Source organism: Lampetra planeri, chromosome 51, assembly GCF_965212315.1.
Source record: "Lampetra planeri chromosome 51, kcLamPlan1.2.h2, whole genome shotgun sequence".
NCBI lineage: Eukaryota > Metazoa > Chordata > Hyperoartia > Petromyzontiformes > Petromyzontidae > Lampetra > Lampetra planeri.
The window spans coordinates 3661855-3680891 of record NC_136157.1 but is presented as its reverse complement, the minus strand read 5'-3'; the positions used below and the strand labels follow the sequence as shown (position 1 = coordinate 3680891).

Below are 19037 nucleotides of genomic sequence, written 5' to 3'. Positions count from 1 at the left end.
ATACATGGATCACAGGCATTGCTGGGTTCATCTGATTTGACCAAGCCCGGCTTGGCTTCACATTTGGCAAAAAACTTCCATCCATATTTACACACGTGGCTGTTTATTATGGAACTTAGTTATCGAAACAGGAGGGGGATTTCTCCACAACTCCGGCTCTCGCCTGATGATGCTGGTTGTAATTACTGGTGAAACATCACGATACTCCAACACACCGGTGTGCTGTACTAGTAACAAACTGGCACGTTTTGTTTACGTGACAAACCTCACTAATCGGCTGTGTCGGGTTTAACGACACACTTATATATACGCGGTCTAACCCAAAAACATCGTTATGAAGTTAGTTACCTTTTGACTCTTTCTCCTTAGCTAAAGAATCGATTTCTTCAGTATAGTTTTTTTCTTAAAACTAACAATCAGCTACATTATTAGCCCTCTGATATACTGTATATGCATTCTCTTTTCCTGTAACAATAGTGACAAGACTAGAGTCCATGAACAGGTCTTTTGTCCAACGGAATGACGGATTGGTCACTGATAGGGGGGTCTTTGTATATAATAGACGGACGGACAAAACCGGTCTCTGATCGTTTTTTTTTAGACAATAGATCGACCTAGGGGAGGGCCCCAGGGACAGCTACAGATCATTTGTTAACTGGTGGTGGCCACGAGCAGGAATTGGAACTCAAGACCACCGGGGTTTGTAGCGCTACGCCGCTGGCTCCACACAATTAAACAACTTTCAGCGTTGTTTTCTTTTTCCCGACTCCCAATTTCTATTTGCTCCAACGCAGTACTTTATTTCAATTGCTCTCTTGCTTTGGCCACGTCGGTGACCCGGGTCCCTCTTGCGCTAACCGCTACACTACCGTGGGGGAGCGGGAGTGCTGCGGTTAGCGCTACGCTGCGCTACGAACCCAGCAAGCCAAGTTCGAATCCTGCTCATGGCCAATACCAGCGACGATTATCTGAAACGGTCCTGAGCCTCCCCTAGGTCGACTCGGCCTCAAATGAGTAGCTGGTGCGGTGTGTAAAATCGCTACTGGGCGGACAAAGATGGCCGGGCGTGGTGTTGGCCATCCACCGCCTCGTGCGCCGTTCCAGCCTTCATAGGTGCTCGCTAACAGCACTTGCCCCAACAGTCTGTTAAGGCTACACGGGGGATCTTTGTCTTGTCTTGCTCATGAGACTATCCTGGTCTCTTGAGTCCTCACCCTGCTTAAACTGAAATGAACTTGAACTTGTAGAATACTTACACGTTTCAACCGTCCACAAGGTACTGGATAACGCACTGCATTGAGACCTGGGTGGGCTATATTTTGAATGGCAGTGGAAGAATGAAGGTATTGGATGAATGGCGAGCGGTGAGAATTGGTCTCCTTTGTGGCTCGGGCCAGTTTGAACCAGGATATTCCCCTAAAAGCTTGCAAAATAAATAAATATAAGAGGACGTTTTAAAAAAAAATTGAAAAACACACACACTGTGCGTACGTAACTTAAATTGGTATTGACTGAAAAGCCAAACAGAAATCGTTCGTGCGTTGAGCGCCACGATGTTCGCTGTTCGTGTCCTGTGAAGTTTTCGTTTCCACAGGCGCCCGCGGACGTGTGGCAAATGTAAAATGTTACGACACCGCACACACACACGCCACCACCATTCGCTCGGTTGGAATTTTGGTGCAACGATGCCTTGGGTCCACTTAGCGAGCAAAAACCTTTTTTTGTTACAGGTTTGCAGGTCTGCGATTTAAGCACACAGAGTCACTGGCTAGAGTAAGCAATGTGGCTTTTACTCCACCGGAGTTGATAGTGGGAACATTACCCTTTATTGAATTTTTATTTTATTTTGCTCACGAATTTACTCTCCTGACCACGGTTTTTTGTAAAGAATAGTTCGTGTTGCTTGTGTGCGGTTGCGTTTGCGACGCGCGCATGCTTGTGCGCGTGGACGATGTGTGCGCACGCGTGTGTGCGTGCGTGTGTGCGCACATTTCCGAGAAGCGCGTAAATTATTAATCGTGAAAGGAAGTGTGCTTTGTGGCACAGCAATTAGCAAAAGCAAAATATCATCACCAAAAAATGCCCTTTACTTTGTTGAAGACCTGCTTGGCTCTCCCTCTGGGATGTCGATAAACACTCATGAAGCCCCAAGTGTTTGTTTTTGCTAAGGGCCCTGCCCCCTTATTATTTTGTCACGCAAACAAGGAAGTTCCATGCCCCCTGATGTAAGAATTCCCTCTCTTCTACCGAGCTGTCATCACAACGAGGAGAGACTGTAATTGACTGTTCGCAATGGATTGTGGGGGCGGGGGGCATCAGGCCGACAACCTGCAAATGATAAATAAATAAAATACAACTGAAAGATAATTCCATGAAAAAAAGGTTAGCAAATGCCTATCAAAGTGGCCAACGTGGCACAGTTATGAAGGGAGTGGTGTGTGGGCAGCAGTGTGCACGCCTGGCTAATTTCAGACTGCGTGTCAGTCATCCGATATTTTTGTAAACTTTCAACCTCAAAGCCAGGTTACGCTGAATTAAGTTAAATGGATTTTTGTGCAGTTTCTGGTGACTGGACAACATCAAACTCATTGCAGGTGGACCAGAAGGTTTATATAAACGCCCATATCAGACCCTTGACCTAGGGGCGAGATCGAATCTAGGTTACAGGCAGCCTTATTTAAAGTGGGTTTCTCAAGTGTACTTAGCTGATGGTCTCTCAGCCTGGCCACCAATGACAATACAATTCAAAACAAAGCATGATAGAACATTTATTTTTTTATTCGTTCAGTAAATCTCAACCTCTGTTGACTGCCACGTGGAGAACATTTCTATTAGAAGGGCATTTTCAGAAGGTGCAAGGTAGTCCCATTCAAGTGACTTCAAAACTTAATTCTGTGAATTTGAACTTTCATGGCGATTGTTTGACACGAGGTTGTGTACCGCAAACTGTGACAGTTTTTAATGTGAATCACTTTACCTTCTCTTTACACGAACGCGCGTTTCCCAATTGGTAAATAACTGGAAAATAAACCCCTCGCAAAATAAAATCCAACAACTGATTCTTATTATTATTATATTTTTTGACATTGTGACAAATGCAGTGGGCACCAGTGGCTGCGTGCGTGTCATATGAACCCCGGTACATACAACGTAGGATTGTGCCGTGGAGTAATGGTTATTATGACACTCAACTTGCAATTCAGAGGCCGTTGGTTCGGTCTCCCGGCTTGGCGGTTCAAACAATGCTGGAAAGTTTCTTAATTCCCTTGCCTCAGCCCACCCGGCATCGTAAACGCGATGCAACAGCAGAATCCGTCAACTTTTTCCACGATGTTTGCAGAACCAGTGTGGAAGAGGAGGCCAAAATAGGCCCTAAGGGGGCACCCTATTGGAGATTTCCTTCTCTTAGAGGGCTCTTCTGCCAACAGCGGCACGAGCAAGAAACTGCAGGGCTGCCGCCCTTCCCCTCTGTACGGTGCGAAAGAAGTTCAATGTACGCACGCACAACGTGGATTTCAATTGAAAATAAACACCATCCATTTTTTGCACGAGCATTGACGTGTCGTCGCGCCCCCCTGCATTAGCCGTGCTCTCGCCACGCACGTGCGGGGAATGTGGCGCTGGCCACAGTGCCGTGTGAGTGGCGAGGGACGACGGGAGGTATTGATTTGCCTCTAGGGCTGCGTTCGGTGAGAAAGAAACCCACTTTTCAGTTTGCCTGCTCGCATCCCTGGACACCGTCAAAATGGGTTTATGTCTCAGGCAGCTTTATTGTTTTTTTTCCTCTCTCCTCTCTCTCCTCTCTCCCCTGCTGCCCGCAACCCATAAAGTCTTGGTGGCAGGAAGCAAAGGGAGAATGGACAAAATGGGCTGGGTCGGAAAAATAAATGCACTTCCATATCAGTTGAGAGCCAGGCGCATTAAGCCAAGGCATTCACAGTCCACACACTCATCGCTCTGTGGTCCTGATACATTTCCACCTCGTAGGCACCAAAATAATGTTTGTTTAAAATGTGTAACCATTGTGCCCGGTTATTGCCAACGGCTATGCAAATGTGGAATTTCAACAATGGTCTTCCTGGCAAAGCTTTCGTGACTGCAGGAATTCATATTCTTTGGGGTCTTTCGGTAAAGTCACGTAGATAGGTTCAAAGAAAATAACAAAAATAACAAAAACGTATTCATGTTATTTTCTTTGAACCGATCTACGTGACTTTACCGAAAGACCCCAAAAAAATGGTCTTCCTATAGAGAGCCTAACTGTCCCCCACCATGGCAATGTGGAATTTCCTCCACTAGCTAAAAGCTGCCAACAGAGATGAGTGCCGCTCCACTTTTTTTTTTCTTTAAGTGAAAGCTGTCACAGAATCTAAATTCAGAAGCTCCCAGCATGCAAAGCAACGGCACGCGCGATACAGCCCCGAGTGCCCTCTTCAATCCGTGCTTATTAACTCCGTGAGCAATGCAGGACTACTCGCCTTACACCTTTCGCAAGGCGCGACGTAGCGAAATACGTCACGTCGATTGCGATTTACCCCACCATGCAAATGCCTGCCAAAAAAACCCAAAACAAATCAGACGTGGAACTCAAATGGGGTGAGCTCTGATCGTGATCGACACACACGGCGACAACAGCACAACTACCGCCCCCCCCACGTCCCCCCCCCCCCAACTGAAAAAGGCCGCGGACCTGAACGTTGCTCCTACGTTAGTAAGGGCCGTGTTCCCAGCCACCTTTCCCCTGCCCCGAGGGCACCTGGCGGCCTCAGGGGCTTGTCGTTCGCGGAACATCTGTAACTCCCATTGCCCGTCGTCGCTCGCACTCTGTAGCGGGCTCTTGTTTACTGCTTTTTGTGTTTAGTTTGTTCTGCTTCCACCGCACCTCGAGCATACTGCTATATACTACACTATACACTACAGACTATACACCACGCTGCTACACACTACAACATTATATTGGTAGGAACCTCCTGGTTACACCAGCCCACAGGGGATTATTGTGTCCATCCGTCTGTCGTGCAGGGAGGGGCTGGGTGGGGAGGGGAGGGTGGGGAGGGGTTGGGTGGGGAGGGTGGGGCTGGGTGGGGGGTGGGAGGGGTGGGGCTGGGTGGGGAGGGGCTGGTCACCCCGTGGTGCCCTTATAAAACTCAACGTTTAACCTACTCACGCCGGCTTGTGCCCGCCCTCACAGTCGGGCATATTTGCGGAATACACCACGCCGCCGTTGACCCTGGCCATTGACCGAGCAACCCAACGTTCCTACCAGCTCCCTCCGCAGGAATGTGTTACTAAATAAAAAAACAAATTTCTTTAGAACTGCTTTTTGTGTTTAGTTTGTTGTCCTTCCCTTGCACCTCCGATGAGCACGGTTGGCTACGTATGGTGCGAAAGAAGTTCAACATACATACGTACATAACATCAGTGGTGATTGTTTTGAACTCGTCCTGCATACCCCCCCCCATCCACTCCACCAACCCATACTGAGGAACTTGAGCAGCATGGTGGAGTATAGTCATACAAAATATAACCATAAAACATACCAATGTGTGCGAGTCTATGGGTGTCTGTATGTATGTACGTTGAACTTCAATTGCCCCGTACGTAGCCAACCGTGCTAATCGGAGGTGCTTGGGGAAGGACAACAAACTAAACACACAAAAGGAGTTCTAAAGAAATGAGTTTTCAATCTACAGGGTGGCCCAGGTGTCTTGTGACACCCACTTAATTCTATAAAACATTTAAAATGTGGGGTCACAAGACAGCTGGAGCACCCTGTATATTTAAAAGTGTATTGCTCCAATGTGTGCGAAAGAAGTTCAACATACCTCCATACAAAAAACTATAAACTATTTTTATTTTATTAGGTAAGGCCCACTGAGCTACATAGCTCTTTGTCAGAAGCGACTTGGCCACAAATGATAGCTCAACAAAGTGGCTTATCATGTAAACATTTATCACAGCTAAATACTCTGAACGCGACCACGGTGGAGAACATCAGGGTCAGGATTGAAGCCACGAACCTCCTGCATACCAGGCGAGGGATTTCACATCTCGCCACCGTGACGCCCCGTAAAAAAAAGAAAAAAATCGGTGAGAAAAAACAAGAACAGAAAAAAAAAGTCCGCCACCACCAACCTGCAGGTGTGTGTGAGCGCACGCACGCACGCGCCCTCCCCGCGCGTGCGTGCGCCCGCCCGCGCCCCGGCGCGTGCCGCTACTGCAGCGAGCACTGCGCGCAGCGCGCCCGCGACTCGGACTCGCCCACGCAGCTCATCTCGCGCACCACCTCGGCGAACAGCTCGTCCACGCCCTGCCGCGTCTTGGCCGACGCCTCGAGGAAGGGGCAGCCCCACTCGCGCGCCAGCGCGCGCCCGTCCGCCTCGGCCACCTCGCGCTCGCCGCCGGGGCCCGCCAGGTCCGCCTTGTTGCCCACGAGCACCAGCGGCACACGCTGCTGCGACCGCTTGACGCGGCCGATCTGCTCGCGCAGGCCTCGTACGTCCTGCGGCGGCGGTGGGGGGAGGGAGAGACGGGAGGGGGGGCATCGTCCAGTGTGATTGTGATGTTGCGCTCGCGATGAGCTGTGGATGTTATTGACCCTTTCCACACTGAAGGTGGAGACTCGGTTTGCAACGGCGTACGCGTACGTACGGGAATCGGAAGAAAAGTCGAAATGAAATTATTTTATATCAGTACAGGTCGGAAGACGTACCGAGGCTCCCACAAGATCATGCGGAAGGGCGCGTGATTGGAAATGTTCCACTCGCGTTGAACTGGGGATGTTATTAACCCTTAAAAAAAACTTCTTATTTTATTTAGTTCCGATGACGTACTTGTACGTACGGAATCAGAAGAAAAACTAAAATAAAATAAAGGGAACCGATCGGTTACTGATTGTTAGGTCAGTTAACCCTTTCTCAATCTGATAAGAAAAAACTCAGACAAAATAACTTTATCGATACCGAAGCTCCCACAAGGAGATGCGGGAGGGCGTGTGGCACAGTTTGGCGCCAGCTATCGTAGAGTGCGGTCGTGTCGCTACAGTTCTCCGTGGTGATTGCAATGTCTTTTAAAAGCAACGGCGCTACGACGCCTCTCTAAATAAAATGAACGCCAAGCCGCTCGCACGTTCCGGGATCCAGCGGTGAACAGGACCCCACCCTGCAACTTGCAGACGTCTCCTCGTGGGGGACAGGGCGAACATGGGAACTGCCCATTGAGGCCTCGGGATACCTGTGGGAATCACGCGTGTGAGGTCCTCGCCGTGGCGAATGCGGAATTTCCACCACTGGCTTAAGAGCGACCAACGAGGATGACCACTGCCCCACAGCTCAATGAACGTGGAGCATTACCGTCAACGAACGCTGCTGTGTGCATAGCAATTTCGCAAAATATTCGCCCGTTACACAATAGCCGTCGCCATCGAGCACGTAACGTGGTGCGTCTGCACCGGTGGCCCACGTGCTGGGGCACATTGCGCAACCCCCCCGCCCCCCCCCCCACATTGAATTCCTTGCACCAGGGGCCCATGCCAACCACACTCCAGCACCAGAGGACTTGCAATGATGGTGGATTGACCATGGCCGATGATGATGATGATGATGACAATGGTGATCAAGGTATTTCCAATGCGAGCAAAGCCGACGGGAATAGTGCAGAGTGGTTGTGCATTGCAAGGGCATTAAAGTGATGGATTGTTATTACATATTGTGGCGGTGATAATGGTAGTTATCGCAGTGGAGGGAGTGCTGATGGTGCTTGCGGTGGTGATAATTGTCGTGGCAGCAGCGATGATGATCGTGGTGGTGGTGGTGGCGTGATTTAAAGTGATGGTGAATATGATGATGATGGCAGCGTTGACAATTGCGGTTGTTTACGTGGTCCTGACCATGATAGTGGACAACATTTATTATTAATGCGACTTTAAAATGATAGATTGATATAAAAAAAGATGATAAAGCAAGGGATGAATAACGAAAGGCAATGGGGGGTTACACATTCGTCGACAAATTATAACGAACAACACGACCACAAAACGCAGTCACGCAGGGCGGACGAGACATTTTGATCGCACAAACGAGCGGCCACTGTTACTTTTTGCCGAGCGAGCGCGGCACACGCTGTCCCCGGCTCTTGAAAAATTGCTCGCAGGAGCCACACAACCACCAATCCGCCCCCCCCTACCCACCCCACCACCGGCTCATCGCAGCCCACACGAATATCAAATTCACACATTCAAGCCACCCACTCGGTTCGCCCACACAAAGAAGGGCGGGGCGTGGGGGGGGGCGTCGGGGGTGGTCGATGCGCTCGCCGCATCGTCATCATCGTCGTCTGCCGCTCGAGTAAAAAAAAAACATTATCATGCGGACCCCAACGCCCGTTGACCACGGGGCATCCAAAATTTGAATGCGCAGCGGCGAGTTGGGGTTTCATCTTCAAAATAGTCGTGTTGCTTATTTCAAAGCTTTTTTTTACATAGGCACAATGATACATTGTCAGCACAATGGGGCTACCAGCTAAAGTGCTCCCACGCACGCAAATGTGCTCGGCCCCCCAATGCCCGCCCACCCACACGAAGGAACACAGGGCGAACAGGCTCAGGTTTAAACGATGGTAGGTGCCGCTGAGATGCGGTGTTGCAGATGAATGGTAAAGAGTAAGCTGGCATGAGAATAAAGAGTAAGAATGAAGATGTTCTCAAAAAGAATTGCGACGGGCTGGAATTACTGAGAGGTCCAACGAGAAGAAATGTGCCTTGTGTGGGGCATATCCTAAGAAGGTTACAACTGGAGATATCACAAAGATGATCCTACAATGGAAAATGTTAGGGAAGAGGGTCGTGGAATAAGAATATGGATAATTTGGGCAGAGAATGCAAGCGGCTGGTCAGGACTCTTTTAGAGACCACGAAGATCATGAAAGATGAAAAGCATCTATCATGGACATCGACCCTCAATTATGAAAAAGACACTTGAGTTTCACGATGACAAATTTGCATTTTTTTTTTTAAAGAGACACACGGGCAGAGCAGAAGTGAGAACGCACAGCTGCGTGAATTCCCCGGTGAGATTAATAAACACATCCAAAATCGGGCAGCTTTATTCTTAAAACATTGCCAAGAACCGGCGGTGCGTTGGGGGTGAAAGCAGATTTTTTTTTATTGTCTCGTTTTCCACACGATGAATAAATCAGAAAAACATAATAACCAAGCGGGGCAGACAGGACTGAGTGGGAATCTTGACCTCTGCACAATGCCAATGTCTCCTACGCTATCCATAGCGTTTGACAGTTTCTCATTTTTCCATGTGTTTCACTAAGGAAGCGAATGCTTTTCCATTAACAGCACCCGGGGTCATATCCTCTTATCGTTACTGATGAAGACAGCACCCACACCACCACCGGCTCCCTATGGTGCCAAGATGAAACTATTCCACAATAACTATTTTTTTTTATTTTACCAGGTAAGGCCCACTGACCTATAATAGCTCTTTTTCAGAAGCGACCTGGCCACAAATGATAGCTCAACAAAGTGGCTTATGAATGTGGAAATAAATATCAGTCAAATACTCTAAATGCATGTTTCTAACTCCAAATATAGAGGCATCAGGGTCAGGATCGAACCCACGACCTTCTCCATCTCACCACCATGGCACCTCAAGCTGCCCAGTCTAAATAAACATTCTGATTCTGAGTATTGTCCCCCTGTATGCCTGGGTATGTTCTGGGCGCACACCGGTTACCCACCCATCGACCAAAACACGCAAACATGGAAATTGCCAAACATCCAGAAATGCAGGACCCTATTGAAAAGGACTCTCCATGCCGTGCTAGTCATTGCGGTTGTATGACCGTACCTCACCACACACTGGCCAGTGTGGAGAGGCAACAGGGTGGGAGATTCAAGAGAGGTTCAGATTTGACTTTCCACCGATGTTCGCCATGGCTGGCAATGTAACCCAGGCTGGCGGGTTCAGTGGTGCAGAGCACTAACCACGGCACCACCGCCGTGCCTCCATCAGTGCCGGTGTTCCCTCGTTATTCGCATCGAGGGATACGTGCCGGAGATGCTCTTGAATTAGCAATACTCGAAGGATAATGATATTGGCCTACAAAAACCTATATATTGTTTTATGCATTGCCATAAATAAATAAGCTATTAAAACACATGAAAATGATAATAACGCAACTACATAAAAATTGGTAGCAATAATCATAAAGTAAATAAAAATTAATATTAAAGCATTAAATAATAGTTTATAAATGAATTTACTTTAAATTCTCACTTTATCTCATCACATTCTCGCTCTCTCTCTCTCGATGCAGTCGTGCAGAGTTTCAGATGTGATTCGCGGATCGCAAGTCAGTGAACAATGGATAAATTCCACGTTCCCATGACGAGGCCACATCTCTCCACAGGGTGAATCATTTCTGACATCTCACAAAGTAGTCATTGCCTTTCGGACCCATTTGGGGGAAGCTGATGATGGGGCCACAAACCGGAATCTGAATATGCAACATTCTACTGCGGACACGTTTGTGCGTTTGTGCCGCAACCGCTGTCCCGCGTGCTTTGAGCTTGAATCACTTGTAGCCGGCACGATGTCCGACAATTCGCACAACTTGCTGGGAGCGAAATGTCAGACATCACCGACACGAAAACGCATCGGAGAGCTATGCAACCTTCCGACTGTTCCACCGCCTTGCCAAGTACATTATGATATAAGGGCTTAATAACCCACAGTAATAATACCAGGTCGTTGCCAGTGGGCCTTGAATGGGGTTAAGGGTGTGAAAAGGCACTACCCAGAGGAATTGGAAGGATGGGGCCCAAGTTGTTATGGATAGTGTGTGCAGGAACACCCTAATGCAACTCTGATGAAACAGCTTAATCATTAGTGTCCACACAGCAGTACTGCTCTTCGTACTGTGTGCTATTACCAATGGCACTTAAAAACATGTCAACACGTTTTCATTATCACCAACTTATAGTTTCATCATCCCCATCATATTCCAATTATTATCCTCTAATAGTTTCACCAAGTATCTTTCGTCATCATCAGAAATTATTGTAATATTTCCAGCTTCATTGTATCATATCACATCGAATGCGCATCACAATCTTCATTGTCATTATCTCATATTCATCATCGTCATCCAAATGTATCATCGCCATAATCCTTCGCCTCATCAACACCACATTCAAGTGGGTGGTGCACGTACGAACGCATTAAGTTGTCAGCGCTTGCCTGCTTGTGCAATTTTTTTGTCGTTTTTGCTGCGTGCGCGCGCGCGAGCGTTTTTACGTCCATACGTATGCAGCAGAGCAGCACACGAAACTGAAAGACCCTCAGAGCTGCCCTAAGCTTTTGCCTTTATTAAAACCACTTCAACAGCACGCGAATGAGAGCCATGCATTTATGCTAAGGAGCGCATGGGTGCACGTGTTGGACAGCAGCCTTTTGTGTGCCCTTTGTTCCTGCACGTCTGTCTCCTGCCTGCCTATCTGTCTCCCACCCAGCTCTCCCTCCCTCTCTCTCTCTCCCCCTAAACCCTATCATTACACGCGGGAAGGGAGCCTTCATTTTTCCACAGGAACGTTTGTGCAATGACTCACGCTGTTAATATATTATTAATCTTTTCGCAGGTTTTCTCGCGTGTTTTTTTTCGTCTTCATCCCAATTTTATTACATTTGTGCTACTGGTGCTATCAGCACTACGCCAAAATAAGAGGCTTTTTTGATAGATGGTGCACCACCGGCCCCCCCCCACCACCACCATGTAGAAGAATAGCCCGCTTAAGGAGACACCAAAGAACCACTTCTGAAATCCCTTCTCGCGACTTCTTATCCACACAAGGGGCCAATGCAGTTTGCCCAGATCAATGCTGCGGCAGAGAAATGCTCCAGAAATTGCAGCCAAACATCTTTTGTGTTGCACACATTCGAAATCCTGGGGTTCCGAGGGTGTACATTTCTGCAAGAATGACACGAATGACAGCGAGCAGCCGTGCGATCCCGCCATTACTCTCCGCCGCCACGGCCGCTGGAAGGAGAGATCTCCCGCGGTTTGCAGTTGTGTTCGAGCAGTCACCTGTCTGCATGCGTGTGCGTCTTCTTCGAGGCCGGGTGGCATCGCCGCGCTTTCGCCGTTTCGTTTTAGGGGTTACATTTCCACGTGCAAGTTTCGTGCGGCGCGCTTTTTGGTGACCTGACGATTCGTGGCTCGAGTGGTTTATTTGTGGTCCTTTGAGTCGAGTTGAGTGCTGTGGTGTGTGGGTTGTCTGAGCGGTCGTTCACGGTTTTGTGGTCGTTGGCGTGCTTATTTGGGACGGACAGTTTGTTGATTGTTTTCGACGGCTGCTGTGGCGTACGGTTGCGGTCGCTTGAGTGGTTGTTGACATTCACGTCATCTAACGATACGATAAACTATCATAACATTAACGGTGCATTCCACGATATCAACTTTTATGCAATTTTGAACACGAATAACATTATTTATAATGGCGACTCCGCCCCTGCTTCCCTCTCCCCACTGCAAATACGACGCTCTCGATCGCACCTCCGATTAGCACGGTTGGCTTACCTACGGTGTGAAAGAAGTTCAACATACATACATCAAATAGGGACTCAACTTCAGTACGATATCGTCGTTTTGCTAGTAGGGTCCGACACCATTGCTCACTGGCCAACATTTCTTCGGAACTGCTCTTTGTGTTTAGATTGTTGTCCTTCTCCCCGCACCTCCGATTGGAAAGGTTGGCTACGTATGGTGCAAAAAAAGTTCAACATAGACACACACGTTAATATTGGCGAGTTCATAGCGCAGAACATTAACCACTTCACCATTGCTCCAGCGAACCAGGCTGCATTCTGAAAACAATTCATGACAATGAAAATGAAGAACTTGACAACTTCACGTTTTGCGTAACGTTTCCCAACACCGCACTGTACCCAAGGTTCGCTCAATCGATGTTGAATGTCACGGTACAGCGTCGGCCGTGCATTCACGCACGCGTTGCGATAGAAGCCTTTTGCATGACAAACCGATGGCAAAGACCGTGGCATGCATCTCGCATGTCTCTCTACACAGATAGCCACACGTTGCCCCCCACGATGAAAGGGGGGGGGCACAGAGAGCCCCCAAGAGCCCTCCGCGATCGTGACCTCCGCTCCCTCTCGGATGTCTGCGTTGGTTTTTTTTGGAGGGAGGGGGGGGGTTCTTGAATAGTGTAAATAATAATAATAAACACACATTATTTATAGCGATGCAATAAATTACGATGACGTTAACAACATTGCTGTGCTCACCTCCGCCACGCGCTCTCTCTCTCTCCTGCGTGGCTGCTGCTGCTGCCGCCGCCGCTAAGCGCTGGAGTTCAGCGTGTACAGCGCCCACGTAATTCAGAAACATGCAATGGTGATTATTGAGATGATTTTGCTGCTATGAAAGTCCAAACGATAAAGCCACTTTGTTGAGCTTTTATTTGCGGCCAGGTCACTTGTGAAAAAGGCGTTAATGCCTCGGTGGAGCTTTCCCTGGTAGGATTGGGATGGTGAAGTTGTCTTTGTGCGTGTGTGTGGGTGATTCGTTTACCTTCATTGCACTCCAATCGTATTTTTCTATCGCTTGTTGTTGAAGCATTTATTCCTGCCCCAACCCGACATCTGCGAAAAAGAGCTTTATAGCTCATCGGATTTCTCAAGTATGAATTAATATTCCGATATAAACGAGCGTTTTCCACTTTCAAGCTTCCTGCCCTCCCTGAGAAGACGAGAAACGGAGCCCCCTTCCGCTGCTCCGCCCGCGTCTGCCAAACGCCTCCTCGCCACGAAATACATTGGCGGGGGCACGAACGGTACATCGCTTCCTGCCTAGATTCACGCAGTTTTTTTTTCTGTACTCCGGGGTCCCTGGCGGGGTGTTATTTTTAAAGCAGCCATTAGCATGTTCCATCCACCGTGGACTTGGCCGCACCGCCGCAGGCGTTCACCCGTATTCTGTCGATGGTAACAAAAAAAAACTGCTCTGGGGGCCACCACCTGCCACTCCCGGAGCCCCCCCACCACGCCCCTGCATTACCACGCATGTGACTTGTCCCCGTACCAGAAGCCCCCATCGGTGATAATATAACTCGGAATTATTATTTTTTAAAACCAGAAATATTTATCCTGGGGAAATTCGATGAGCTACGAAGTTTTTTTCACACATGTCCACATAGGTGGGAGTTTGACTTCTATATTTGGGAGGGGGGGGGGGCAAGGGTTCGCTTTGTCCCGCACATTAGGAATCACGGGTGCATATAATCAACTTGTTTATTTTTTTTCTTAATCGTACACTACTGAAAATAAATTAATAAGGGTGTTCAGTTTTGGCGGGGGGGGGGGGGCATTGCTCCTCCCGTGCCCCCCCACCCTGCACACTTCACCCATGGATGTCCAGTAGACCGACCAAGATGCCCGATTGGCCATAGACGCGGGCCGATGCCATCGCACCTCGCCAATCTTCCTTCTGCCAGATCCCGCGGCTGCTGCTGCTGCACAGAGGACACGCGACAACCTCCAAAGCTCTGCCCACACAGTATCCCCGGCAATGTCGATGCTTATAACAAGACAAACAATCCTGCCTTCTCCCGGGGCAAACAACGCGAGCGAGACGGACGCGATGAACGCAACACAAACAATCTGACCAACATCCTGTAGTCGAGTAGGAACATGCCGATTGGGACGAGTGCGAACGCAGCTGTACACTTCGGTAGACGTCACAACGTCGCCCCGTACATCACGGACCGGTAACAAGAGCAGTTCGGGAGATGGGAGCCACACAGCCACCTCTGTTCGCTATATGAAGAGGACGGAGTCTCGATAACGTGGATCCTGCCATTGTAATCACCCAGCTCAAACTGAATGTAACGGCGCTGCAATCCTTCAGTGAGTCGCCAACCTCATTCGCTGTAGTCACAGTGCCCATCCCCCCCGTAAAGAGAACTTCCCCCATGGTGCGTTACGAGACGATGCTAAAAATCCTGCGTGGGACCAGCCACTTGCGTGCACAATACCACAGACGTTAACACCCGACTTCACACCCAGCACGGAAACACTCACCACACCACAGTTTGCGCACACACAAGCATTATGGCAATGTGTTGTTGTTGTTGTTGTAGTCAAAGTGCTTCTTATTCGTACACACGTGGAGAGGGGAAGGAATTTCACGTCCCTGTGACAGGTGCAAGTCAATCATCAGCACAACTCTTTGTCTTCGCACGAAGCGATTCAGATTGTATCATCGGCAGCAGGGTGATGATGGGCTGAGTTGATATGAAATGGTGATCTGTTAACTGTGTGATGTGCATTGTATAAGGGTATAGTATTCAGGGTTGTTGTATTTAAAGTATACAGTACTGTACACGTCTGTGCTAAATACAAAAAGCAATTCTAAAGAAATGAGTATTCAATCTAGATGATTTAAAAGTGCATAGCTCCAGTGGCTTCCTAATGTCGGAAGAGCGTTCCAGACGGCCGCAGAAGTGCATCTGAAAGGGCGCGATGCAGTGACCGTCTTTGTTTGACGGGTCAGCCAGAAGCCGCCGCTGCTGCTGCGAGGGTGATCGGAGTTCGCGTGATGATGGTTGATTTTCTTTGACGAGATCAGCGGGGTAAACGACAGTTACACGACTTGCCATTCTAAAGTGCCGCACTATACATGAAGTTGGTCCAATGCACATTTAAATATATAAATGCAAATATATAAATATATCAATGCTGATGAGCGTGACTGACGAGTGGAAACACCTACGGTGCTCTGGAAGAGTGCAACGATGCATCGATTGAAATCCAATTTCCTGAGCTCAAAATACACGCAATGTATTTTGAATCTGAACAGGGATCTTGGTCACCAACAGTAACGTTTAACGGGTTACACCGGCCGCATAACTCAAAGATGCTCAAGTGAACCTTATGGCAGGACCCCGGGGTCCCATAAGCCCCCGGCTCTCGCACAAACTGCGTTGCGACGTCATTTCATGTCCGTTGAAGGCGAACGATACGGCAATCTATTCCTCTCGACGAAGCTCTACACGATACGCTAATCAAAGTTTTGTTTCTTCTGCGTATTCATCCTCGCAGCTACGCTTTGACGACACGACAGCAAAATGATCCGCGCCAGGTGGGTCGCGGCGTTTACGTGCGCTGTGGGATGGAGTCGCCAAAAACAAATAAATTATTACGATTTTGACTTCTGTTTATTCGGGACCCCAGAGTCCCGCGATAAGGTTCAAGAGCTCTAAACTAGAAACTAAACTTTCTACTTTACCAGGTGAGGTTCACTGAGGTACCAAACACGGTCGTCTTACCCACATTGTGTTCAACCACCACAATGCAAGCGACAACGCTTCACTTTTTGCGTCTATGTTTTTACTTTATCAGGTAAGGGGCCCACTGAGCTACAATAGTTATTTTTTTAAAGTGAACTGGCCACAAATGATAGCTCAACAAAGCAGCGTATCATCGTGTGGACACTTATAGCGGCCAAACACTCGAAGGCGCACGTCGATTGTCAATGTGGAGGGGGGAAAACTGGAGAAATATCCACTCGACCACGGGGAGGGAGAACATGCAAACTCTACACATACAGGGGTCGGGATCGTACCCACGACCACCTGCATTGCAGGCGAGGTAGTTAACATCTCGCCACCGCAGGGCTCTTATGGTGGTCAGAGGTCGCCGGTTCGATCTCCAGGCACAACAGTTCAAACAATGGGGCAAGTTTCATTGAATTCCCCCCCCTCAATCTCTGTCCACCCAGCACGACAAATGGTTACACCAGAGACTGTCGACCGGCAGTTCACGTGTGGTGTTGGGGTAAACGGTGGGGTAGTCTCAACTCTTCCAAGGCGTCTATAACCCCGTCTGGAAGAGTAGGCCAAGCACCCTACAGAGTGGCTCTCTAGGGCTCCCTCGAGCGGAGGCCCTTCCACAGAGGTCGCAACTGGGTACCCGATACCCGTACCCTACCCGATACCCGGCTGGGTACGGGTACGGGTACCCGTTTGCGACCCTGGTGCGGCCGGGTACGGGTAGGCCGTGAGTCACTGGTGAGTAGCCGTTTATCACTCATTTTGGGTAGGGTACGGGTACGGGTAGGGAACGGGTACCCGTACCCGGCCCTGGTGCGGCCGGGTACGGGCACGGGTAAGGAATCAAAACCCGTTTGCGACCTCTGCCCTTCCACCAGCAGTGTTGTCGAGCAAAATTAATTAGCAAGGCCGCACCTTGACCTGTTACTGCCATCTGTGATTCACCCGCAGGGGCAGCGCTGCGCATGTGGTCATCTTTGTAGCAGCATTGCTCAAAAAAGCTTTGGCATGTGTGCGACGCAAGGGTGATGGCGTTGTATTATTTTTATGATCATCACATTCACAGAGCGAGTGAGTCACGCCGCTGAGCGTCGCTTTGTGGGGGGAGAATGCCTATTACGCTGCGAGTCCAGGCTGACGGCCCCAAGGCTTAAAACGCCACCCTGGCAGGTTTTTTTTAAATGGTTTATTTTTTTTAGGTGTGGCACAGAATAACTCCAGAAGTCCTGTTGCGCGCAAAATGAATCTACGTAGAGAATTTGTTTTCTCCCTCTCTCTTTTCTTACCTCGAGAGTTTTGTAATTTCTCTCGAATTTTACTCCACGGCGTGTAGGATGTTATCGGTGTTGATGGAAACCGTTTGACATTGTCATTCTACTTCCTACATACAGTGCCCTGTTCAATGGTGCACCCCCCCAAGGGTCACCAGTCTCTGTTCTATACTTGTGCGAGGCGTGACATCGGGCAATACATAATGATGATGATGATGATAACTGTAAAAGGAATGGTGCTTTGAGAGAAGTTAAGAGCGGTTGTCATTGGAGAAATTGGCCAACACATGGGAATGGCATTTCCACCACAGAATGTGCGCCGCAGTGGCGAGATGTTAACTACCTCGCCTGTGATACAGGAGGTCGTGGGTTCGATCCCGACACTGACGCCTGCGGCATATTCGGAGTTTGCGTGTTTTTCCCGTGGTCGCGTGGATTTTTCTCCGGATCCTGTGGGTTCTCGCTCCACATTTATAAACGTGTGCTTAAAGTATTCAGCTGCTAGACATTTCCACGTGATAAGCCACTTCGTTGAGCTATCATTTGTGGCCCGGTCGTTGCTGAACAAGAGCTACGGAGCTCCTCCGATTAGCACGGTTGGCTACGTACAGTGAGAAAGAAGTTCAACATGTATTCAGTGGGACACAAAGTTTATTTTAGTTTAAAAGAGCATCACCTATTGTTTGCGCAAGCGGAAAGTCACTGACTTCATCTTGTTTTTGCGTATCACAGCAGAAAATGTAAAAAAAAATGTTGAACTATCCCCATTTTTTTTATGTTAAAACAGGTGTTCCCCGCGAACTGATACAAAGGGCTTGCTTCATAAATAATTTATGTTCTTAAATGCAGCGATTGTGTTAACTTCCATTTTTATAGAGCGACAGGTGGGTTTAGACGATGCCTATTGCCGATACGACACACCGACACTATTCATTCATCCCGCAGCACTCGTGCAATATCTTCCGCTAAAAAAACAACACTTCCTCTGCTCTGATGAATGGACACTTCCGAAAGCATCATCCGCTTTCATTATGTCCCACACTTTTCAATAAAGAGCTCAAGATGTAATCGGCATCGGAAGATTGCGATGAGCGCGATATGTGTGCGGGGCCGCAGGAGGGCTGGCTACCGAGACAGACATTGGATTGGTTAACCACAGGCTGGTGACTCAGAGGAAAACCCCAAAGCCAGACGGTGGTGGTCGTGCTGATTGGACTTTGATAGGAAGTAACGATGAGGCATAGTGACATCGTTCGTACCACCAGAATCTCTCTTCACCTATTTAATTTTAGCAGGTAAGGCCCACCCCCGAGCTGTATAGCTTTCTTTTTCAGAAGCAACCTGGCCACAAATGATCGCTCAACGAAGCGGCTTATCGCCATGTGGAACAATTTTTAGCAGCCAAATACTCG

General features: G+C 48.7%; 1 protein-coding gene across 5 annotated transcripts in view; it reads right to left on the bottom strand.

The window, feature by feature from the left end:
* The window catches only part of LOC144734428 (ras-related protein Rap-2b-like), an 81411-nt gene that overhangs the window by 21709 nt on the left and 40665 nt on the right, over nucleotides 1-19037 (bottom strand). For 4 of the 5 annotated variants that reach the window (XM_078616615.1, XM_078616612.1, XM_078616613.1 and 1 more), the window contains exon 3: nucleotides 6136-6502. In XM_078616615.1, coding sequence (XP_078472741.1) covers nucleotides 6215-6502 — 288 coding nt within the window. In that variant the 3' untranslated portion in view covers nucleotides 6136-6214. The remainder of the gene's footprint in view (nucleotides 1-6135; nucleotides 6503-19037) is intronic. The other variant, XM_078616616.1, reaches the window with a different exon arrangement.